The 26,284-nt window shown below is 40.1% G+C and overlaps 1 protein-coding gene across 1 annotated transcript in view; it reads right to left on the bottom strand.

Moving 5' to 3' along the window:
• The window catches only part of Lmbrd1 (LMBR1 domain containing 1), an 86,142-nt gene that overhangs the window by 40,950 nt on the left and 18,908 nt on the right, over window positions 1–26,284 (bottom strand). Inside the window, exons 4-7 of the mRNA XM_052192616.1 lie at window positions 14,734–14,831; window positions 13,681–13,748; window positions 8,218–8,306; window positions 3,869–3,942 (exon numbers count right to left, since the gene is read on the bottom strand). Of these exons, the coding sequence (XP_052048576.1) occupies window positions 3,869–3,942; window positions 8,218–8,306; window positions 13,681–13,748; window positions 14,734–14,831 (329 nt within the window). The remainder of the gene's footprint in view (window positions 1–3,868; window positions 3,943–8,217; window positions 8,307–13,680; window positions 13,749–14,733; window positions 14,832–26,284) is intronic.

Raw genomic sequence — 26,284 nt, 5'->3', positions numbered from 1 at the left:
AGGACAGCAGTAGAGGGTTCTGTGCTGACAAGGGAGGCCTCTTCCAGAAGCCATTCCACAGTCGCTACCCAGGTATATGGAGGTACACATGTCTCCTTAAGTATTGCCTTTCATGTGGGAAGACAAAAAGCAACACAACAATGAAAGATTCACACAAGGGTGGTGTCAGCCACTTCAAAGCAGGTCCCAGACATGGTACATTATTAGTTCTCAATAGCATAAAAGAAAGAATTGTACAACATTTATTACTATAAATATAACTAATGGCCACTAATAACTAATCTATAGGAAATGTGCCTAGAATAGGATACTGGATGCTTATAATTTATGAGAACTTCAGAAGACTAGCTCTGTCACTAAGCATACCATTGGCCATATTTTTTTTATATGGAAAGATCTTCATCTAACATTCCCCACTTGGTAGCACCAAGAAAAATCACAGTACCTGCATAGGTGTGGATCCCCAGAGGTTTCATTTTAAAATGTGAAAGGTAGCAGATCCTTTTCAACTTTGGCTTAAAATAATAAGCTGATTCAAATAGTTTGTCGTTCTCCTAAAACTGAGTGTATGATTACATAGCTAATACTCAAGACAGAGTACAGGGTCAAGGGGAAGTGAAATTTAAATGATCAACTAGTTTCTAGACTAAATGATATATACTATATATAAGAAACACACTTGATTGGTACAGAAATGGCTGTAATTTTAATATAAAAAATTAGCTATAAATTCTAGGACAAGACATAATTTCCATTTAGTTGATTCTTTAGATGCAGAGTCAAAGTCCTCTATATCTTAATTTCTCACTTTGGATACTGCAGTTAAAATTAAATCCCTTCTTCCTTTATGAATATCTTCCATGCTTCCTTTCACACTATATGTCACGAAAGACCAGTTCTTGAGCTTTTCCATAATGAAGCTGGAAAAACTGTTTAGCGCAATTGTAAACAAATACAATCATCAGTAATATTAGTTACCTATTAGGCAGCCATCTACAAATGGTTGCTATTTGATTAATTTTCAAAGGAATTGTGTAGCTTCCCAATTAGACTTTAATAATGGTAAGAAATCACTGGCCCATTTCTATGAGGGAAGGAAGCCCACAATCAGGAAGCCCACACTGCAGCTACACTCGGGCACCTGACTCAGCTGCACACGTTCCTCTCCTTTCCACCGCAACATCAGTAGTACAGAGAGCCAGACCCGGGGCTGGGGTGACATATTATCACGCTGTGCTCCAAGCATATTTTTGGTGCTATTTAAATGATATTTATTCTCTTTCCACCTCCTCCCAGTTCCAACTAGCCATCAATTATGAATACATGTCTGACTTGCACATCCCTGAATAATTCATTTCCTCACTCCTCATGATATAATTGCCTTGTGCGTGTTTTTACTTTCGCAGAGAGAAGAAAGCAGCAGAAATTGCAGTTTGGTTTATATAAAACTAAATATTTAACCAAGTTAACAATGCTATTTCACAAGTAGTCAGCAGACTGATTCTCAGACTGACTACACTGTTGAAACCATCACACTGAATTTCTGAAGGAATTTCACAAAGACAGTGAAATGATGAAGTAGGTTAGGAGGTTCTGAGCTCCACAGCAAGGCTCTCCATTTGCTGTATGCTCAGCTTAAGGAGAAGCTGGACCGCCTAGGTAGTTTAAGCCCACACTACTTAACTCTCTTCCTTGGCCCCGGGACTTAGGTCCTTTTCTTTCTATTCAGCAGCAACTCTGTGACCTTTGGCTCCCAATCTTAGTATAAATTCCTCCAGTTACTTTATCAATATCTTTAAGGTCACTCCTCTATATTTGAGGAAAAAATTGCTTTAAGAATATCTCAATTCAAAATGATCATTTGGCTTAAATGATTAAATGAAAAAGTTCAAAGTTGAACAACCCAACAGATTGGTTAAATACTTCTCCATGGGCTGCAGAGACGGCCCAGCAGGAGAGCGCCCTGGCTGCTCTTGCAGAGGACCCTTGTCTGATTCCCAGCACCCACAAGGCAGCTCACAAGCATCTACGACTCTGGTTCCAGGGGATTTGGCTCTCTCTGCTGGCCTCTGCAGGCACCAGCACACGAGTGCATGACTGGCAAAGCACCAACACGAAAGTAATTAATTGATAACAATACTCACTGCTCACTCAGGAAGCATCTTTCAAATGGTCTTGGTGACTACACTGATTTTTCTCCTCATTTGCAAACTGGAAGCCAGGCTATTACCTGACCCTTGCCTCCCTCCCTTCCTCCCAGTAGTACCTTTTTAAGGACATAGATATAGCAGATTGCCTAGGCAGATACTCGCAGCATCTACCTTTGGGACAAAAGGCAGCCATGTTTGCTGTCCATGTAAATGACTTAGTTTCCTTGAGTCAGAATCCCTTTTCTGTAGCACACCTCACTGTGTGTGTGTTTCCTAGATTCTACTCACAACTGCACATGGAAACTAAACAAGGAGCTTGAACAAGACAACATCAAGATTATGGAGCACGGCTGCTGTGATTATCCAAGGCTCCTGTCTGATTCAGAGAAGTCTGGCATCTTCTTAAGAAGCCATAGACAGATGTGTAGCCGACTCCAATCAAGGTGAGTCCTGCCATTCATAGCACTCATGGTGTTTCCTCTCTTGTCTATTCATTTCTCCTGACTAATCTTTCATTCACTGCCTACTCCAATTCCCTGTAATTACCAAAGCTCTTCTACAGACAATACCTGATGAACTTCACAAATACCTGCAAAACCTTTCTATTTTCCTAGAGGACATAGACTTGAGAAGGCTAAGAAACAAACTCAAAATCAGCACGGCAGACCAGCCAGAGAACTGCAATTTGGATCTCACTCCTGATTGGTTTACAACTTGTGACTTCTTTTTGAGGACCAAGTAATTAATATGCTGTAAACATATTCTTTGAGACAGATAGCCCTACGCCCCACTTACAGCACATGGCAAACTTATGTCCTCATACATTAAAATACAGACAACTAAAAATGAATAATAAAACTAGTACCTAAATGAAACCCTTGAGACATCAAAATGTGTGTGTGTGTGTGTGTGTGTGTGTGTGTGTGTGTATGTGTGTGTGTGTGTTTGGATATGAATGTGGATAACTAGTGGTGGTTGGTTCTCTCCACCAAGCGGGTCCTTGAGATCAAACTCAGAATGTGAGTCTTGGTAGCAGGCAGCTTCACCCAGTAAGCAACCTTGCCAGCCCCAGGTCTTTTTATTACACATGGAATTAACTTGATTCTGTTGTTATACAACAGACCATTTCCCTTATGTCTAAAGAATAAAAGAACAGTATTTTTCATCTTTACATAAATCAAGAATCTCAAAAGCTTCCAGATAATTTAAATGCTGCTTATACAGCTCGGGGGTTGGGAGGTAAGAAAGAGCACTGATTATGGTTTTAATTTCACCAAACCAAAGAGCAGTCTGTATAGGTAGCAGCCATTAATCCATGCCTTGCCTTCTAGGAAAATGAACAAGGTCAGAAAGTTAGAAAACATAGCATCACAGCCTATTCACCATATACTCTACAGTTTATATACTATAGAGGAGCGCCAGTGTCTGACTTCATAAGTACACAAATCTAGGAACTAGTAACAACCTTGTGAATGGTCAAGGGCTCTGGCATGTATACATTACTAACTCCACATCTGTACAGGATATAACTATCTGCAGTTCACAAGTTGTATGATTCACGTCTCAGTCTTAATTTTGCAAATAGGTAATCAAGTCTCAAGCAAGGAAAACAAGAGTAACAAGTTGAGGAGGGAAGGACAGTGCGCAGATGCTGAGGTTCGAGGCTGCTGCCCCAGGTGACGCTCTAACTCCAGCTCAGACCCTCCCGCTGCACTTACTGTGTAGGTTATGGCTGCCAGCATCCCAATCAAGGTCAGAGAGCTGATGGAAAACGACAGAGCGGCCAGACCTTCTGCGAAAACAAAGACATTGTCAATGGAAGCTTCTCCTAGACTACCGTTTCTATTTATTAATGCACACAATACAGAAGTCAGGATCCTTTAGGCATAGAAACAAATAGATACCACTATGTCCTTCAAGAGCTAATTCTTTCAAGAGTGGAATTTTTAAAGAGCTCTTCATAAACTGATTTCAAATAATCCTTTAGATCAGCTAAGATTTCCTTTCCTTTCCTCTTTTAAAATCAGAAAGAAAAATCAGTTTAATTAGTAGACCTAAAAGAAATCAGTAAAATATTAGGTACATAAAAGAGATGATGAAAGATTGAACGGACATTTTGTGCCCACTTGTGTATGTCGAGGTGTGGCATTATACACACATGTGAACATGTGTGTAAAGGGGGGGGAGGTCAGCACTGTGTTTTCCTATTGTTCCCCTCTCTCCTGTCCTCTCCTCTCCTTCCCTCCCCTCCTCTCCTCTCGATTTCTCCCCTCCCCCTCCTTTCTTTTCTTTCCTTTCCTTTTTCCTTTTTCCTCCTTTTTCCTTTTTTTTCCTTTTTCCTTTTTTTCCTTTTTCCTTTTCTCCCTTTTTCCCTTTTTCCTTTTTCCCCCTTTTCCTTTTTTTTCTTTTTCCTTTTTTTTTCCTTTTTCCTTTTTCCTTTTTCCTTTCCTTTCCTTTCCTTTTTCTTTCAGATAGGGTCTTTCAATGATCCAGAAGTGAATAAATTCATTTAGACCCAGTAGCTAACAAGTTTAGGGGATCCTCCACCTGCCTCCAGCTACTTGTGGGAAGGTTACAAATCTTTTATGTTGGTAATGTTTAAATAGTAATATGTTCTCGAAGGTTAACAAAATTAAATGATGTATTTTTTTTTAAACTCAGCTCAGTTTTATTTAACACATAAAAAGAACATATTAACAAATTCATGAACCAGACAAGGCCAATCCTTAAGTCTTTGTCTTTTAAAACTACATTTCAGGGTTAGAAGAGACAGAGCAGTGGCTAAGAGCATCCTCGTTCTTCCAGAGGACTGAGTTAGGTTCCCACCACCATCAAGCGCCTGAAACTCCAGTTCCAAGGGATCTGATCTCCTCCCCTGGCTACCACAGGTACCTACAATGCACAGCACTGGCACACATGTGGTATCACTACATACACACACACACACACACACACACACACACACACACACACACACACAGAGAGAGAGAGAGAGAGAGAGAGAGAGAGAGAGAGAGAGAGAGAGAATCTCTTAAAAACTGTATTTTACCCAATCAAAGATATGTCAATGTTATCTTTTTAAGTGTCACAGAAGAAACAACAGAACTGTTTATATCACCAAGTCAGGTCTGGCATCCTGCTCACAGCTATCTTGAGGAGCCATTACTTCAAAGATACACATTGAGATCTGAGAGGAAACCATGTGAACAGCCTGAGGCTGTGGCTTACAGGCTAGCGTATCTGGTACACAAAGCGACCCGAGCTGCCATCTCTGGCCCTCAAGAGGCTGTGCGGGCGATGCCTCCCTAGCTGAGCTAGCGAGTGGAGACCAGCGGATCACAGCACTTGCTGGCCAGGCAGATGATCAGAAACAGTGTGTGCTCCAGGATTAACTGCCAGATGTGTCCCAAACAAGAAAGACACCGACCAAAGAAACCATGTGATGTCAACCTTTGATTTACACATTCACATGAGCAAGTGCCACAGCCCCATGCACATGTGCACTAACCACACACACAAACAACATGAGAACATAACACAGAATTAATAAGCCAGAGTATTATACTAACAGTTAGACTATTAAAAGGTTAGTATTACTAACAATCAGAATGCTCTGCTCCAAAGAATTCAAAATTAATCATTGAGGATTATGTCTAGGGCTGGAGAGATGGCTCAGTGGTTAAGAGCATTGACTGCTCTTCCAAAGGTCCTGAGTTCAAATCCTAGCAACCACATGGTGGCTCACAACCATCTGTAATGAGATCTGACACCCTCTTCCGGTATGTCTGAAGACAGCTACAGTGTACTCACATACATGAAATAAATAAATCTTAAAAAAAAGAATTATTCCTATATATCTGAGCTAGCAAGATGGTTCAGCATGTTAAAATACTTGACCCACAAACCTGATGACCTGAGTTCAATCCCCAGAGCCCACATGAAAGTAGGATAGAACTTGTAAATTGGTCCTCTGACCTCCACACTAGTGCCATAGCATCTGTGCGCGCGCACACACACACACACACACACACACACACACACACACATTAATATTATTTTTAAAAGGCAATCACTCCTAACTGACTAAAGGATAACTAAGCTGGTTGAAGATGCTGATGCCATTTCCTTGAAAAAAATCTACGATCTATGTGTGCACACCAACAGATACTATTTACAAAATAGTTGTAGCAAATTTGTGGAATTGATTACTTTGCTACAAGAAAAAAAAAAACCTACTTGCACAAATTATTTTAAAGCATTGTTCAGTGAAAGAAGCCAAACAGGTACATATGAAAATCACAATATATTGATATACTTTTAAACAAGTATACTAATATGTAGTTTGATAAATTATAACATGGAAGGTCATACTAACTGAATAGTACCGTAAATGGATTTCTATAGTAATGGACATGTTCTACACCTTGACTATATATTCAAATATGTAAGTCATATTTATGGAAGATGAATTACATAATATGGGTCTGTTTTAGGACACATTAAGTAATATTTTAGAGCAGTTTAATATACTCTATCTTACACATCTAGGAAGTAGATTAAGGAAATGAGACTAGAATTCAGGAACACTTGGGCTGGAACTGGAGGAAGGTCTCACCAATTGAGAGCACTTCTTGCTCATCCAAAAGACCCAGGTTCAATTCCCAGAACCCATCCAACAGCAGCTAACAGCTCTCACAATTCTTGCAGGAGGACTTTCCAGTCCCTAGCAACCACATTGGGACTCAGAGACAACCATAAGAACAGCTCCAGGGGATCTAATGCCTCTGCCCTTCACAAGTATCTGTAGTGTTCTCACTGGTACCTACATACACTCTCCGTGTGTGTGTGTGTGTGTGTGTGTGTGTGTGTGTAATTAAAACTTTTTAAAAGAAATCTTTATTAACTCAATCAGAATGACCTAGGTTTTCTTTTGTTAGAATTCCAATAAAAGCAGTGCTGACACATTATAGTACCATAAATCTACAGTAAAACATTATTTAATTCCTACAAAACTGACAATTTACTTTCTCAATACAATATGACTTGATCTTTAGTAGCATGATAGAGCACTGTTCTACTAAAAGTTTAAAATAAAAATCTATGCCCAGCCCATTTCTTTAACATATATTATTCTACATTATCATAAGGAATTAAAGATCACATTAAAATAACAAGCCCATTAAAATATGTTGTACATTAAAACTTCTTTATAACAGGTACCTTTCTGTAGAGCTGAAAAGCAGCCTACACAATGGCTGGAAGGCACCTTTAACAGTGTAAACCTCCTCACTGAAGTACAGATCGGTAGAGTTAAGTCCTTAGAAAACTAAAATCTAGCTAATTGCCCAGTCACTGAGCGGCCACCGAGGACTCAGCTGCCTCCCCCTCAACCCCTCTCACTTCCCAATGCCCCTGTCCCCCCTCCCCACCCCCACCTGTCTTCTCCGGCAACTGCCTTCCGCAGGCCATTTCCACCGAGAAAATGTCCGAATCCAGAACCACCACTCTTTCGACCCCTTTGCTGATGCAAGCAAGGGTGATGACCTGCTTCCTGCTGGCATTGGGGATTATATCCATGTAAGAATTCAACAGAGAAACAACAGGACCCTTCCAACTGTCCAAGGGATCGCTGATGATGATGATAGAAACTACTGAAGGCGTTTAAGAAGAAATCTGCCTGCAATGGGACTGTAATTGAGCATTTAGAATATGGAGAAGTAATTCAGCTCCAGGGTGACCAGCGCAAGAACACGTGCCGGTTCCTGACGGAGATCGGACTGGCTAAGGACGATCATGGGTCTTAAGTGCTTGGCTCTCTGACACTTAAGTGAGGATTTCCTTGCACTGAGTAGAATTTTCCTTCTGTCCCTTGTCACAAGTTTAAAAACCTCACAGCTTGTATAATGTAATCATTTGGGATCCGCTTTTAACTTGGACTTGTGTAACTCCTTCATGCAATAAACTGAAAGGAGCAACAAACAAACAAACAACCCAACTTAGCTAATCTTCATAAATTCCCATAGAACACAAACTAGGAATTCCTTGAAAAAATGTTTTTAACACTTACGACCAGTTCCAAGATCTTCAAACAGGAGTTTCACCTTCTCCCATTCTGTAGAATTGTTGTTGTTGGGCAGATTCAGCGGCACAAAGGCACTGTAAAGGAGAACATAACTCTTCTAAAGGCCTTGGCAATAAGATAGGTAGGTAGGTAGATAGATAGAGAGAGAGAGAGAGAGAGAGATAGATAGATAGATAGATAGATAGATAGATAGATAGATAGATAGACAGACAGACAAACAGACAGACAGACAGACAGATAAATACATCTGAAACTAAATTGAGGTTTTTTAAAAAAAGAACAATTCTCCCAAATCTTAAATCTGTATCAGACACAAGAATATGAGGAGTTTCTCACTGACAGGCTTATTTTATTGTCTATTTGTTTTGAAGTATGATATTAGAAAAATTCTATGTTGACTTAGCAGAAAAAATACATACAGTCATTTCAATACATTTACATGTAAAACTGAAACAAATGTGTCACAGTCAGCAGTGAACACCACACAGTGAGGTCAGAAGTGGCTTCTGCTTTCTTTCTGGTTTCTTTCAAGATGCTGCCCAGTGTACACACATTGTGTGTACACACACCATGACACAGGCGAGAAGAGCACACTAGACATAAACATAGCCACAAGAGCTTACGCTAAGAAATGATGGGAAACAGAATGCAGAATAAATTTTCTGGTTTATTTTCCAGGCCAGAAAAACAGACATCAGAACGTTGAGATTAAAAAAAAAAAAAAAAAAAAGCAAGATGTCCTCAACATAACATATGGGAAAAATCACTTTAAAGAATCTATATGCTATTCACACCTCCTTTCTAAACTCATTTAATTATAAGGAAAGCAGTAGTATGTATCCAATTTTTTTACAGAATGATGAATATATTGAATTGAATAAATATAAATGACTATTTTCCAAACAAAGCAATTATTTTGAAACTTTAGTTTTAAAACTTTTTACTCTAAAAAACATACCTGTATATGTTGGGTTATTTAATTCCCAATCAGTTGGCGGCAGATGAGGGCAAGAAGTGCTACTTAGAGACTAACCTAGTTTCATTTAAGCATAACTTCTTGGCAGCCCACAAAGTATATTTTGTTTTTCTTTCTTTCTTTTTTTTTTGGTTTTTTGAGACAGGGTTTCTCTGTGTAGCCCTGGCTGTCCTGGAACTCACTCTGTAGACCAGGCTGACCTTGAACTCAGAAATCAGCCTGCCTCTGCCTCCCAAGTGCTGGGATTACAGGTGTGCACCACCACGCCCGGCTCACCAAGTATATTTTGAACATTTTAGTTTGGAATGTGAGTAAAAAAAATCTTTTATTAAAAAATTATCTAAAGTATGATTAAAACATATTATAAATGCTTAAAATGTTTGAGTATTCATACTCAAAAATTCACTTTTAGATAATCAAAAGTACTGTAATTTGGCAGAATAGACACGCAACTTGGAGGAATGCCTGATGATTCAACTCTGAGGCTGGCTGTTAACAACTCAGAAGTAACAGAGTAATACAAGAGGAAATGTCAGATGACCCAAAGCTTTTAACTAAACTTTAAAAAAAACATGTTACAAACGTTAAATTGGACTGACTTCAGAGAATTAATTCTTTTGATGAAATCCATCAGAGACCTGACACTCGTTAGTTTAGAAAGAAACCAGAGCAGAGACTCAAAGCGACTCCCCAACCACATCACCACAGGGAGTTAATCATTAATAAACAGGACCCAAATAACTCGATGTAAAGAGAACTATCAATAGGCAGAATGAAAAATAATTACGTAACTAAACCCTAAATCCTAAGCCGTGGTGCACGACTATTCAATGTAATGCACGGGAGTGGTGATGGTCAACGGCAGCAGCGCAAGCTTAACTCTACACTGGGTAAGCTAACCGAGAGGGCTGGGGAAGCAGATCGCAACCTCGCACTGCCTCCCGGAAGCGGAAGCGGAAGAGCTGAGAGGGCCGCTGGACTCATGACGTCACTGAAGCTGGGATGGCCGCACAGGCCCCGCAAGGGATGAAGCCTGCCAAACTCCAAGCACTCATCTGAGACCTAATGGGCAACTGAGGCCTCCCAGAGAGCGGAAGTCAGCGGAGGCTCCTGGTAGGGTGAGACTACATGCAGAAGTACATGAAAGGCACAAAGTGGAGTCCTTAACTTTTAACTGGGAAAATATGGAGTTGGGTGGTGGTGGTGGGGGGGGGGGTGAGGCTAGATCTGGGAAGCGTTAAAAGGAAGAGTGCGGGATAAATTTAATCAAAATATATTGGGTGAAATTCTCAAAACTTAATAAAACAAATAAAAAAATTTTTAAGAAGGCAACTGAAATCACATAATGATGTGATGTATCACTTTTGAAGAGGCAAAAAATAAGTTGATAAGACTATCAGGCATCTGTAAATGGTGGTGATTTATGGTCAACAAGAGTTGTATTTTAAAATCACATCCATATATCCTTAATTTGCCTTATTCAAAGGCAGTGACTAGAGAGAACTCCAGTTTCTACAGCCACAGCAGCAAACAGAATGGGAACACAGTAAGATTAGAATCCTCCCTCTCCTCACTGAAAATAAGAAAGCTGAAAAGTTCCTTAGTGAAAACATTCCAAAGTCCTTCTGAACCACCGAGTTGGCTTAATTCAGGGTATCTTTGGGAAGAGGCAAAGAAGGTTAATTAATGAATTTCAGGAGATAGGAAGTTGAAAAGATGAATTCATCACAATCAAACAAGATTCTCACCTCCTACCCCACCCACCACGTCACATCCTATCTCTCTTCCCACTGACTCGTCTGTCTCCTCCTGATCTCTGAGAAACTTCTCTTTCTGACCCTCTCCTCTCACCTGAATTACTAGTGGCTTACCCAGCTGACCTTTAGTACATCACTGCCCACACCCAACGTCCAAGAACCCTGTCTGCGCAACCTTTATAATTCTATAACTTTTGAAGCAGGGCCATATATAAATATATTAACTTCCCTTGAGTCATGATCACAGATTTCTGCCTCTCAACTGCTAAGCAGGATAAAGCTCACTATTCCACAAACATTGCACGCTAAACTTGGAGTCTACATAGCTATCTAATATCATGTGTCAAGGATCTAAGTGATTACTTGAAACATCACATTGTGCTTTGTTGATTCTTTGCTTGTTGGTTTGGGGGTAAAGGTGGGTCTAAAGTCACATAGTTTTTATGTCACTCTTCGCTGTGGAGCCCTTCTCCCATGACACTGACATCTTTGAAAGGGGATAACAAACAGTTCCCTGCACATTGCACAGAAAAGGACACAGTAAGAAGTGGCCATCTGCAAGCCAGGCACAACGCTCACCAGAGGCCAATCTCGCCAACACCTCCAGCACAGGCTTCTTGCTTCTACAGCTATGAAAATTAAGTGTCTACCGTTTAAGCCTCTGGCCTGTGGCGCTTTGTTATGGCAGCACAAGCAAACTATTACAGCCTGCACGCCGTTTGCCTTTCCCCCTCACATAACTAACTTCATTTCAAAAGTTAGCTCAATTGCTACGCCCTCCGAGTCGTCTGATTCTCCAAGGTGCTCCTCTGCACCAGCATCTCACGTGCATCTCTCACAGGAGGATGAAACACTGTAATTCGTTTATTTAATGTGTCCTGGGAGTGGACCGTGAGGGCAGAAACCATCAATTCCTTTGCTGGCCCCAAGATCTAACACTGGCACAAACCACAAGTGCTCCAAAGGCTGCCGAGCCCTACAAATATCCAAGCTAGACCGCACCCTGGCTATACAGATTACCTATAGATTTATCAGCAAGAAAACCCTTTCAAAGAAACTAGATTACTGTGCCTTAAAGATATCCTCAAGCCAGTCAGTAACTATGGTAATGAGAGGAGCAGTGTTCGGATAACTTCAATCCCTTATTCTCTTCCATGGCGTGTGTACAGAAAAGTGGGTTATTGATAGTTCTTGGTCTACTGCTGCACATCTGCAGCACACTGAGCGCCTGTATTGATGAAAATAAATACTGTGACTTTTGCTTTATATGTCTATGATCACCTCAGAGCTACAAGGGGACACATGACAACATAAGCTAAATGCATTCCAGCCCTACAGTACCTGCTTCCTAACTGCCCTTCAATCTTGCTGTCCCTGTTTTATGTAACAGGCTAACGGATATGACTTAAATGTCATCAGAGAAAAAACTAGCATAAATACCTCTCTCTGGCCTTCTTTATTGGAAAAGGGGGATTGTAAAAACATATTCTACAGCTATAACAAATAACAACCCCCTGAACTAACAGCCTTTTTTGACCCAGGAAGACAGGCAAGAGAAGCAGGAACAGAACTAGACCAGGAACCATGAGCTCCATGGTCCTCGTGAGCCACGCAGGCCTCCGTGGGCTGCAGTCCTATCACCAATGACATCTAACGAATGTTTAAAGTATCCAAAACTATTTACTAAAATTTAAAACACCAAATTATGGGATGGAAAGATGGCTAGCAGTTAAAGAGCACTTCCAGAGGACCCCGGTTCAAAGCCCAGCACCCATAGGACAGCTTACAATGCTCTATCACTCCAGATCCAGGGGTCCAGTGCCACCTTCTGACCCCTGCAGGCATAAGGCACACAGGTAATGCACAGATATGCATCAAGGCAAAACCATCTTACAGACAGAATGGAACTTAAAATTTTGTTTAAAACCTACCAAATTTATTATAAAAAACTGTTAAAATGCATATGACCCCCCCCCCCCATGTATGTCTTCAAGGGAAAGTAGACAAAGGGGCTCGGAGGAATGAAAGGAAATATTAAAACAATTTTAGGAATGAAAGGAAATATTAAAACAATTTTTAAAAAAGTAGGACGCTTGACATTACAAATAAGGATCGTTTTATCACCCTTCCAGCTATTAAAAAAAAATTAAAAGGATCAGTTCTGTTTTAACAAAGATGAAAGTCTGCCACAAACTTTCTGAGATGTCAGACTTACTTCACTGACACTTCCATTAAAATGCATAGAGCTGCACAGACACAGCTTCGAGCTTTGAACCTACGGTCATCATGCACATCCACAGAGGACCCCCAGAGTTCACTTGATCAACTGCTGTCTTCTGAGAAGGCCCTGTCCCCATCAGCAGAGAACTCCACACTCCCAGTCCAGGGAAGACTCCCAGAACACTGCAGCAAGTGTTAGTATCAGAACATCACCAAGAACTGGATAAGATTCAATACACAAAACATGAATGTACTTGTGTAAAACTTGTGTATCAACATGGAGGGAGGGTGCGTGCTGGAGGGAGAGGCAAGTGGCTGGAAGGAAGGTCAGTGCTCGCTCACAGTGGCTGCGCACAGTGGGGGCATAAACAGACACTTGTTTGGTCCCCCCCCTTTCGTTTATTTTCCTTGTCTAGGTTTTTCTGAATGAACCTTCTGTTACCATTACTCAAATAATACTTGTTTCCATTGGCACATTGCAATTTCAAGACTTACCCAACAAGAAGCAGCAGTGCGCAGATCACAACAAATCCCAAAGTGTACTTAAGCGCCGTTTTAATTTGCTAGAAGCCAAGGGGAGAAAACGTATCTTTTAGCAAGCCTTTACATAAAACGGTATTGTGACAGCATAATAATACTCTCTTTCATATCAAATATACATTGCAAGTCAAGAGTGCAGAGCTGTTAGACAGAAAACTCTTAAAATTTAAAGAAAACTATAATCAGTATTCTGCATCTTAGGTGCCTTTGCAAATATCTGGAATGGTCTGAACCCAGAACTCTTGAAAAGCACCATGCTGAATCCAGTGGATGGAACAGTCAAGATAGAAAAATATTCCCCCCCAAAACTCAGTACCTATGGTATCCCTAACCCAAACACTAAAAACAGTCATAAGAAAAAGCAATAGTCTTTTTGTTTTTATTTTTTCAAGACAGGGTTTCTTAGCATAGCCCTGGCTGTCCTGAACTTACTCTGTAGACCAGACTGACCTGGAAAGATCTGTCTGCCTCTACCTCTCAAGTACTGGAATTAAATGTGCATGCCACTGTGCCTGGCTAAGAATAAGAAATATTCTCATGTATATACTTACATGTTTATATCCATAAAATATAAATACATAACAACTATATGTTCACGTTTTGCTATATATATAAACGTAAGTATATACACATATACATTACTATGCAGCCAGACTGGCTTTCAATTTGACAATCACCTTACTTCCATCTCCCAAGTGCCAGAATCACAGGTGTGTATCACCCTACATAGCTCATGTGCATATTTTAAATATGCATGTATTTATTTGTCATGCCAGGCAACACCATTCTAAACACTTTGCACACCTTAGTTCTCACAACAACTATAAGGTAGATGCTTTTCTATTTTAGAGACAGGGAGCTAAGGCCCAGAGATGAAACAGTTTTTCTTGAGCCAGCCAAGTCTAGGGAAGGGCTAGAATACAGTCAAGAGTAGTCATGGCACTCATTGAAAACTGGGCCGTGATCGCGGGGGCTGGGAGGAGCCCCATCGTAAGGCGATTGACTCACGGTGCATTTGCTGGCGTCGTCGTCATCCTTCTCTTCGTAGTAGAAGTAAACAAAAGGGATCCAGAAGAACACACAGAACAGAATTACAGAATACAGAGCTGTGGGGAGGAACAACACAGGGCTGGTCAAATCTACTACACGGATGTCCTAGAACCCCAACTCTGTGGATATGGTGTTCAAACAGCCTTTGGTTTTTCCATCCCAAGAAACCAACAAGATTAGAATAATACAAACAACTGGAGTTAAGCTTCACTTCAGGCAATGCCTAGCAAAGTGATTGATGGATGGTCCCTGTGGAAGCTAACATCCGGTTCTCGTCAGGTACACAGTATACAAACCTGCACATGCTCTCGGTTCAGTTAACTCTGCACTCTTTCCAGCCCAGCATTTACCAGCCACTCTGGCAACTTACAGAGCCAGCTAAAGAAGATACAGCAATTGTTACAGAAACGAATTCCCTTTGCTAAATATAAAACAGCAGAATTAGCACACTGGCCTTAAATCAAACAAGGTTTAGAAAAGATAAGAATAGCTATAAGTCGGTAAAATGAGATTCAAAGTTATTTGGCAGAATTATTATTCTGCTTTGGGATGTTAGATTTGAGATATTTTTACATGTTGAAATATCTAATTCAATACAAAGCTAACCCAGGAGCAAAGATCCAATACATTCATGAATTAAAGAAAGCAGTGGAAGTAACTTTGAGAAACTTAAAAACCCAGGAAACCTGTTTTTGAACTATGTGCATAAGCATTTTCTTGCATATATATACATATATAATCTGGAAAGATAGCAACAGTTATGTCACCGTCATGAGTTTCAAAGGAGCAGCTACCAAATTCCTCCATACCAGGCAACAATGTGACAAGCTCACACACATCAGAAGGAAACTGTAGGAGAAAACAAGATTCCCCCATACCAGGCAACAATGTGACCAGCTCACACACTCACTGTACAGGAGAAAACAACAGGTTGGCAAGGACACAGAAGCCTGTGTACTCGCTCCTGTAGCAATGTGAAACGGTGCAAGCACCATGGCAAGCAGTAGGAACTTTCTCAAACACTGAAGATACAACTACTGTATAAGTGGAACCCAACAACCAGCTCCAACAAAGCCGGCTAAATATCTGCTGTGATTAAAAACAACTGCAAAGACCAACTGTCCGCCAGCAGCTGACTGAACAGGTCGAGTGTACATTCACACGAAAGATGTGCAGCCAAGACAGGCAAGACATAAATGCCTTCCCAGACATCACACTGATAAAACAAGGCCCGGACAGGACAGTAGACACACTATGAGTGAATGCAAAGAAATTCTCCAGACTTGCCAAACTAGTCTCATAGGCCAAAAACTGTCGAGGGTGGTGACTGATTAAGAGAAAATCTCAACAAAAGAGACTTTTCCAGCAGAGAACACTTCCCCGAGGTAGCAAGAAATAGAAAAGCACTGTGGAGACTCAGCAGTCTCCAGGCAGTGGCCACACAAAGCACACCACACGCCCTCCCGAACTGCTAGTGCCCTGACAGCCCAGCTCAACTGCCCTCTCCACCTGATCTTTTTATTTCCTTGGTGCCCATCAAGATTTCTATGTTTGGCCCATAAATGCTGAGCTATAAAGCAGAACTAAATTACCATTTATGATTGGGTTATTTCTATCACCCAGTTATCCTTCTATGTCTATAGACAGAAACTCAAATATTGGTTCTTCTACTGTCGTGAAACTGAAGAACTATCTCTTTTAAAGATGCATTCCAGATTCATATTTATCACCAGAGGAAGGCCTCCTTACCTCCCAGTCAGAACACTCTGACTCCTGGCATTTCCATAATGTGCTTGTACTTACTTTTCCATTACAGACTGCCATTAGCAACTTACAGTAAGCAGGTTTCAGGTAGGCAGGCCCACTGATAGTAAGGATCACATGCACAGAAATTGACACAGATCAGACTCACAAACATGATTTCTTTTTTAAAAATTTAAATACATTTATATTTCATATGCATGTGAACATATATTACATTACATACATATAAATAAATCAATGAATGAACAAACTAGCAAAACAATTGAACAGAGAGCTACTGCTAAAGGTGACATGCTAATCCCTCCACACTGTTTTTTGTAGGTTCACAAAAAGCAAGCAGTCTACCTTCTAAATGCTTTGTGTTGCTAAGGGATAATGCATGTGAAATGAACTTAAATACACTAGGCTTCTGAAATATTAAAATTCAAGAACATTTTCCTGTTTATTATTAACTGTTAACCTGAAGAACTTCGATAAAGGAGAAGAGATAGGTTTCTGTGGCATAAACCCATAATCCCAGCTAATGTGGAGGCTGACGTACCAAGATCATAAATTCGAGCACCCCTTGGATTATAAAGCAAGTTCAACGCCACCTTAGACAAGTTACTTGAAGCCTGTCTCAAAATCAAAATAAAAAGGGAGCGTGGATGCAGCTCAGTGGTGTGGCGCTTGCCTGGCCCACCAAGGTCAATCTTTAACACTGAGAATAATTAGTCACTACAAAAATGTTGGAGGGTCAAAGTATAAAGATACCGTACTCTGGGAATAAGAAAAGTTTTCCAATTTCTTTGATCCGGCTGAAGAAACCCAGGGTCCACTCTGAGAGCTGCACCCCCAACCCCCATCTTCCTTTCAACTTCTCTGTTTCCACTTCCCCTTTGACCTGCTTCCTGTGTGAAACTGATACACGATGCCGTAAAATAACTCTGGCACCATTTTGGACTTGTTATGATCGTAAGAGACTAAGTGCCGAGGATGAAGACCGGAAGAAATGAACTTCGGACCCTTTCAATACAACACAGCACCCCGGGCCAGCCTACCATTCCAGCTCTGAGTATGTGCGAGCATAGCTTCACCCTCTGCAGCAGGTACTGCCAACAGCTTCTAAGACAACACCCCAGTCACACAGCTGCGTTTGTTGTTGTTGTTGTTTTCTCTTCTCTTCTCTTCTCTTCTCTTCTCTTCTCTTCTCTTCTCTTCTCTTCTCTTCTCTTCTCTTCTCTTCTCTTCTCTTCTTTTCTTTTCTTTTTCAAGACAAGGGTTTCTCTGTGTAGCCCTGGCTGTTGTGGAACTCACTCTGTAGACCAGGCTGGCCTCGAACTCAGAAATCCACCTGCCTCTGCCTCCCAAGTGCTGGGATCAAAGGCATGCGCCACCACCGCCCAGCATGTGACATTCTTTAAAAGAGATTTCTCGATTTATTTTATAAAACTACCTGAGTCTTTATATTTAAGCCTGACAAAAATCAAACAAAGGGAAGGCCACGGGCCTGTACTAATGCAAGTTAACTGACGAATTCTAAATGAGAGCAAAGCAAATGCAGCAAATCCTATTTAAATGACACCTTTTCTTTTTACCAAATTTGTAAGACATGCAAAGTTTGTCTAATAATAATTAACCTACATAGTGTGTATTATTTTTAAGAGAGTTACACAAGCCCTGAGGGCATGATCCTCTTCAAACACAGAAAAGGCTCCAGATACTATGTGTTCAGTTATAAGCACCCTGGATATGCCCCAGCCCTTATGGGAGGACGGTATATACCTACATCAAAATGGAGAACCCTAATCTCATGAGGTTAGACCTGAGTAAAGAAAAGATACCGTATCTCGACTCCCTGGATATACTAGTCATCTTACAAGGAGCACATCACCAAAGAATAGAAGGTCACTCTGAGATTACAGCAAGACTGTCTTCTGTCTTGACCACACAATCCGTCTTTCTCTGAGACTCCAGTTTCCAGGCTGTATTATAGCCCGTAGAAGAGTTGTTGTACAAAACTCAGGTGACCGGTCAACAAGCAAGGGCGTGGGGGAGGAGCTAAAGCTCTCCTAGCAGAGCCCAGGGAGGGCTCTAGGACCAACAGACAACTTCCCTGCAGCTCTGCTGGGGAAGCCAAGCTGAGAAGCAGCTAGATTCGTGATGCAGAGAAACTGCACAAAAAGTGTTGCTTCACACTGCTAATTTCCCCCATACTTTGTTAAGTGATAACAAAGACAGATTCTGAGAGCAGAGTGAAGCCATTCACGTGTTCTCCTGCACATGCACTGAGAATACAGAAGGGTAAATAAAATTGTTGGTGAGCATTAACTTAGAATTTATATCATGAAGAACAGTCATTCTGTTCCTGATTTGGTTGTTGTTACCCTTGTTATAATATTTATTTCACAGTTCAGAGTACAAGGTAATTTTTAATATGAATAATTGATTAAATAAATAACAAAAAAAATTAGGTAATTTCCAGTGCTACTCCTAATTGTCTAGCAACTGAGGAGCAGAACATTTGCTTTAAAGCTACATAAACATCCATAAAGCTGAAATAGCAGTAGACAGAAACATGACGACCAATACTACAAACTGGTTACTCTAGAGGCCATGTTTCATACAAGTCAAAGAACCACATTCCAATTTGTAAGCTTTAGTCTTAGTCCAGAACTTAGACTCACTTTTCTTTTTGTTATCTGCTAATTAAAATTAAGGGTAAGGTTCTAATTATAGAAAATCACAAAAATGATAAAACCAAGAGTTATGTTGTTGTTAAGCTTCCTGTTCCTATGAACACCTGAGAGGGTAATTTGGGTCACAGTTTGGAGAAGTTAGTCGAAGAAGGTGGAGCAAGTGCGAGAGCTCATGTCGCAGCAGTCAGGTGGCAGTGACAGGGAGCATGGTCAACAGGCAAAGGAGAGGAAGGGGAGGACGCCAGGATGTTGTGTTCCCAGGAGGGCACGTGTCAGTCCATGTATTGCTTGTTTGTTTTGCAAATGCTGACATAATATGTAGAATGCTTCACAGGCTGCACAACTGTGCAAGGATTTGACTGTGCACTTGCAGCATTGACAGAAGGCACAAGAGGCAAGTGCACAACTGGCCAGGTGTAGTTCAGTTCTGGGTCTTGCTGATCTCTAAGTCAGATTTCTTAATATCCAGTCCACTCTATGGGCACGCATTTTATTTAAGCATTCACCACCTTTTGGGCTTTCAGAGTCATAGCCTGAGGCTACTGTAAACACCTGTGGCTTTGTGGGGGTACTGTTGTTTCTGTTAGGAAGATTCTAGAAGTGAAACTTGTTGGGACAGCCTTTTTATTTTACTTTGCATGAAGGTGTCCCTCTGTTTTTTTCAACTGCTAATTCTGTATGAGCAGAAAGCTATATGTCAGCAGAATTTTGACACTGTCATTCCCATGGCCCATCAGCAGGGTTTTCCCTTTTGTAAATAAATAGCCATCCTTCCTCACCTGCCTAAAGGCAATCTGAAAATGTATCAGATGTCGTCTAGCTACAGATTGGTTGTAATAAAGATCTGATGGTCACGAGCTGGAGCAGGAAATAGAAGGCGGAACTTCTGGGCAGACAGAGGTGTGTGTGTGTGTGTGTGAGAGAGAGAGAGAGAGAGAGAGAGAGAGAGAGAGAGAGACAGAGAGACAGAGAGACAGAGAGACAGAGACAGAGAGACAGACAGAGAGAGAGACAGAGAGAGACAGAGACTGAAGAGGAGCAGAGAACGGTAGAGAGCTGGCCATGTGTCAAGATGCAGGGCCAGCTAGACAGGCCACATTTGGAGTAGCCAGGAGACAGCCCTAGCAAGAGGCCTAAGCTTTAAACTCTACTAAATGTCTCCGTGTCATTATTTATACACTGGTGGGTCTGAGAAAGTCCCACTATAAAAACTACTGGGTCACGTCACAGATGAACCTTTCTGAGAAAATTACAGACTGTTTTCCAAAGCAATATAGTATTTTACATTCCCAGTATAAAAATATTTGAAGACTTTATACTTGGCAATAATGTATTATAACCTGCTATGGACCTGAACAGCTAGTGCTCCCCAAATTAAAAACAGGTTTTGATGAGTAATTCTAAGCTATGAAAATAATCAGCCACCTAGCAGAAACATCTTCAAGTTGAAGTCAAGTGGATGGAGGTAGGATGGCTTTAAGGTAGACTGACAACTCATCAGCTCCTATAGGTTGTCTGGTGAGAATGTGGGACCCTCTCAGACAAGAGAATAACAACCCCACGAGCTAGCCAGAGGTCAGCAAGGCTGCATCCAAGAGTCAAAGGGAAGGGAGGGAGCACTACCCAAGTTTCTCTGTGTTAGAATCCACATGGCATCTGTCCAAAGTCCTCCCAATAGGACTGGAGAAACATAGCTGTCACCCCACTGCATCCAGCAGGAAGGATCATACCCAGCGGTCCATACGACATCAAGCCAAGAGCAGCGCAACTCTGAAGCCCCAAGAGCCAGTGGTGTTTGTGCTGATATCCTGCACATATTCTAGCTCCTCTTCTTTGGGTCTTCTTCCTTTCAGAGTGAGAATATGGCTGATATTCTATGTGTTTGTGCAAGTACACTTCTTATCTGCTTTCATGGCTCAGAGAATTTTGCCTCAAGATGAGTTATACTTAAAAGCTCCATCTTATCTAATTTATGTAATACTGAAATGAGTCTTTGGACTTTGATCTTTAGAGTCTATGACCTTGGGGAATTACAGGGCAGAATGAATATGCTTTGCATGAGACAACAATGTGGGACAAATAAAAGTTGAAGTTTTGCTAGTATTTCAAGGTGGGCTTTTGGGAAGTAAGCAGGCTAGGATAATGGCATAAAGTGGGGCATGTGATGGGATTGGTATCCTGACCCCTTTCCCAGCCAAACAATAACAACAACAAAAAGGCAAGAAGAAACAGTACATAAGCACTGCTAAGAGGAACAGTGAGAATTTGCTGTCTGAGAGCCAGGGCGGAAGCCCTCGTGAGAAACTTGCTTATGTAAGCCATCAAGTCAGCTGTATTTCAGCCTTGGCTACACAGCCGTTCTAGCCGAGGCAGTATATCTCTCTAGAAATATAATCTATATTTCTCTAGTGATTAATAATGCTGGCGTTTTTATGTATTTATTAGCCCCTCATATATCTGCATGTCAAGAATGCCTATTTAAATACTTTTCTGATTTCTAATTCATCAGTTTGTATTATTAATGATTAATAAAAGCTATAAGACCACATACACTCCCTATCATATGTTAAACAACTCTGCACTTCCTGTCTAGCAATTATCTTTTTTCCTTTACTGCAGCTTCTTGATGCAATGTGAACTAGTGTTTTAAACTCATGGGTTCAGGTGAACCACCTATCTCAGTCTCCCAAACAGACTGGATTAAAGGTGCATACTCCCACAAACAGCCAATCAATTGTTGTTCGTCTCCTGTGTTCTGAGGGCAATTAATACACATGAAGTACAATATACTAAAGGTTTTACCCCCATGAACTAAATCCCAGTATATTTTGTCTAACCAAAGCTTGTCAGGATTCTATTTTTCATTTATTTTAAACATTTGATATTTTTATAGGTTAGGATATATTATATGATTACAGTCCTAACATTATAATATATTAATAATTATTATATCTTTTAGTATACTAGCCCTTTAAACACTAATAAAAGCTCTTTGTTCTCACGGGTAATACTTGTCTTAACGTTCATCTTGTCTGATACTAATACATTTATGCCAACTGTTATAATTACTATTTGTATAGCATCTTTTTCCAATCATTTGGAATCCATTTTCGAAGCTATTATTTGTGCCACGTGCACAAATTTGTGCAACAGAAGAAACAACGCATCACAGAATTGATTAGAAGAGACCTTCTTTTTTTTTAAAAAAAATTCCTCTGTGCCAATCAATGGTATGTTGGTAGTTACATGATTTACATTTAATACAATTTTTAATAAGGATATGTTTACATTGACAGTATGTTATCAAAAGCATTGACTCTAACTCTAAGAATAAAACCAGGATTCGGGAATAATTAAATCTACTTGCTACAGTCACTTAGATTTACAACTTCAACATACATAAAGGTTTTTAAAAATAGTGGTGATATATGTTTCAATGCACAGCACTGAACACGAGACTTTAATTTTCACTGGATAAATATTTGCTAGATGGATATAAAATACTGGCAAAAATCATGCTCAGTAAGTGGGACATTCATAGTATAACTAAACAAGTGGATTCTAATAAAATGTTAAATTAAAAGGTAGTGAAGGGCTTGGGCACTAGCTCAACACTCAGTCCCACAAGGCACAGAGGAAGCTCTACTCGCAGATTCTCTAACACACCCAGGATTGCAGGAGCTTGGTCACACCAGGATCTCAGGGTCCCAGAGGCACCTTGACTCCCAGGAGCTCAGATACACCAGGGATCTCAGGATCACAGGATCCTAGAATCACAGGATCACAGAAACAGCTGGACTCTGAGGACTTCCAACACAACCAGGATCACAGGAGGGACAGGCTCTAGCCAGAGACGGCAAGGGCAGGTAGCACTAGAGATAACCAGATGGCAAAAGACATAGACAACAGAAACCAAGGCTACTTGGCATCTTCAGAACCCAGTGCTCTCGCCATAGCAAGTAGATACCCCATTACAACGGAAAAGCAAGATTTGGATTTAAAATCACTTCTCATGATCATAGAGGACTTTAGGAAGGACATAAATAACTCCCTTAAAGAAATACAGGAGAATACAAGTAAACAGCTAGAAGCCCTTAAAGAGGAAATACAAAAATCTCTTAAAGAAGTACAGAAAATGCAAGCAGTTGAAGGAATTGAACAAAACCATCCAGGATCTAAAAATGGGAACAGAAACAATAAAGAGATCACAAAGAGGTTCAACCCTGGAGATAGCGTATAAAGGACACTTCATACTCATTAAGGGAAAAATCTACCAAGATGAACTCTCAATTCTGAACATCTATGCTCCAAGACACTTTACTAAAGCTCAAAGTACACATTGCACCTCACACAATAATAGTGGGAGATTTCAACACCCCACTCTCAGCAATGGACAGATCATGGAAACAGAAACTAAACAGAAACACAGTAAAACTAACAGAAATTACAAACCAAATGGATTTAATAGATATCTATAGAGCATTTCATCCTAAAAGAATATATCTTCTTCTCAGCACCTCATGGCAACTTCTACAAAATTGATCACACAATTGGTCACAAAACAGGCCTCAATAAATACAAAGATTGAAATACTCCCATGGATCCAATCAGATCACCATGGATTAAGGCTGGTTTTTAATTACTACAAAAAACCAACAGAAAGCCCACATACACATGGAAGATGGAAACTGAACAATGTTCTATTCAATGATAACTTAGTCAAGGAAGAAATAAAGAAAAAAAATAAAGATGGTTCAGAATTTAGTGAAAATAAATGTACATCATACAAAATCATATGGGACACAATGAAAGTGGTGCTAAGAGGAAAACTCATAGTTCTAAGTGCCTCCAAAAAAAAAAAAAAAAAAAAAAAAAAACAAAAACCAAAAAAACCCCCCAAAAACAAAACAAACAAAAAACTGGAAAGAGCATACACTAGCAGCTTGACAGCACACTTGAAAGTTCTAGAACAAAAAGAAGTAAATATACCAAAGAGAAGTAGACAGCAGGAAATATTCAAACTCGGGACTGAAATCAACCAAGTAGAAACAAAAAGAACTATACAAAGAGTCAACCAAATGAGGAGCTGGTTCTTTGAGAAAATCAAGAAGATAAACCCTTAGCCAGAGGGCACAGAGACAGAATCTAAATTAACAAAATCAGGAAAGAAACTGAGGAAATTCAAAAATTCATCAGATCCTACTACAAAAGAAGTCTATACTCAAAAAAAATCTGGAAGAAATGGACAATTTTCTAGATAGATACCAGATGCCAAACTTAAATCAGGATCAGATAAACCATCCAAACAGTCCCACAACCCCTAAAGAAATAGCAGTAGTCACTAAAAGTCTCCCAACCAAAGAAGCCCAGAACTAGATGGTTTTAGTGCAGAATTCTATCAGACCTTCAAAGATAATACCAATACTCTTCAAACTATTCCACAACATAGAAACAGAGGGAACACTATCCAATTCATTCTATAAAGCCACACTTATGCTTATACCTAAACGACACAAAGATCCAAAAAGAAAGAGAACTTCAAACAAATTTCCCTTATGAATAACTATGCAAAAATACTCAACAAAATTCTCACAAACCAATTCCAAGAATACATCAAAACATTCATCCATCATGATTAAGTAGACTTCATCCCAGGACTGCAAGGATGATTCAATGTATGGAAATCCATCAATTTAATCCACTACATAAACAAACTGAAAGGAAAAAAAAAGTACATGACCATCTCATTAGATGCTGAAAAAGTATTTGACAAGATTCAACACCCCTTTGTGGTAAAAGTCTTGGAAAGATCAGGAATTTAAGGCATATACCTAAACATAGTAAAAGCAATATACAGCAAACCAGTAGCCAACATCAAACTAAATGGAGAGAAACTTGAAGCAATCCTACTAAAATCAGGGACTAGACAAGGCTGTCCACTCTCTATCTATTCAATATAGTGATTGAAGTCCTAGCCAGAACAATTAGAGAACAAAAGGAGGTCAAAGGGATACAAAGTAGAAAGGAAGAAGTCAAAATATCACTATTTGTGGATGATATAATCATATATTTAAATGGCCCCCCAAAATCCAGAGAACTCCTAAACCAGATAAACAACTTCAGCAAAGTGGCTGGATATAAAATTAACTCAAACAAAACAGTAGTCTTCCTATACTCAAAGTATAAAGAAGTTGAGAAAGTAATTAGGGAAACGACACCCTTCACAATAATATAAAATACCTTAGTGTGTCTCTAACCAAGCAAGTAAATGATCTGTATGACAATAACTTCAAGTCTCTGATGAAAGAAATCAAATTCTGAGAAGATGGAAAGATTTCCCATGCTAGTGGATTGGTAGGATTAATACAGTAAAAATGGCCATCTTGCCACCAACATTCCAGTTCATTTCTTCAAAGAGTTAGAAAGAGCAATTTGCAATTTCATCTAGAATAACAAAAATCCCAGAATATCAAAAACTATTCTCAACAATAAAAGAGAAATCACTTCTAGGGGAATCATTATCCTTGATCTCAAGCTGTATTACAGTGCAATAGTGATAAAAACTGCATGGTATTGGTACAGTGACAGGCAGATTGATCACTGGAACAAAATTAAAGACCCAGAAATGAACCCACACACCTATGGTCACTTGATCTTTGACAAAGGAGCTAAAACCATCCAATGGAAAAAAGACAGAATTTTCAATAAATGGTGAAGGTTCAACTGGAGGTCAACATGTAGAAGAATGCAAATTGACCAAGCAGAAGAGCAAGTGGGGAAGAACACATGGGAACACAGGAAAGCTTCCTGAACACTCCACCAATGAGCACATGGTATGCTCTAAGATCAAGAACTGACAAATGGGACCTCATAAAATTGCAAAGCTTCTGGTAAGGCAAAGGAAAAAATGTCAGCCAACATATTGGGAAAAGATCTTTACCAACACTACATCTAATAGAGGGCTGATATCCAATATATACAAAGAACTTAAGAAGTTAGACTTCGAAGAACCAAATAACCCTATTAAAAAATGGGGCACAGAGTTAGACAAAGATTTCTCAACTGAA

This window comes from Apodemus sylvaticus, chromosome 9 (genome assembly GCF_947179515.1).
Source record: "Apodemus sylvaticus chromosome 9, mApoSyl1.1, whole genome shotgun sequence".
Lineage (NCBI taxonomy): Eukaryota > Metazoa > Chordata > Mammalia > Rodentia > Muridae > Apodemus > Apodemus sylvaticus.
This window is presented reverse-complemented; position numbering and strand designations above follow the sequence as displayed.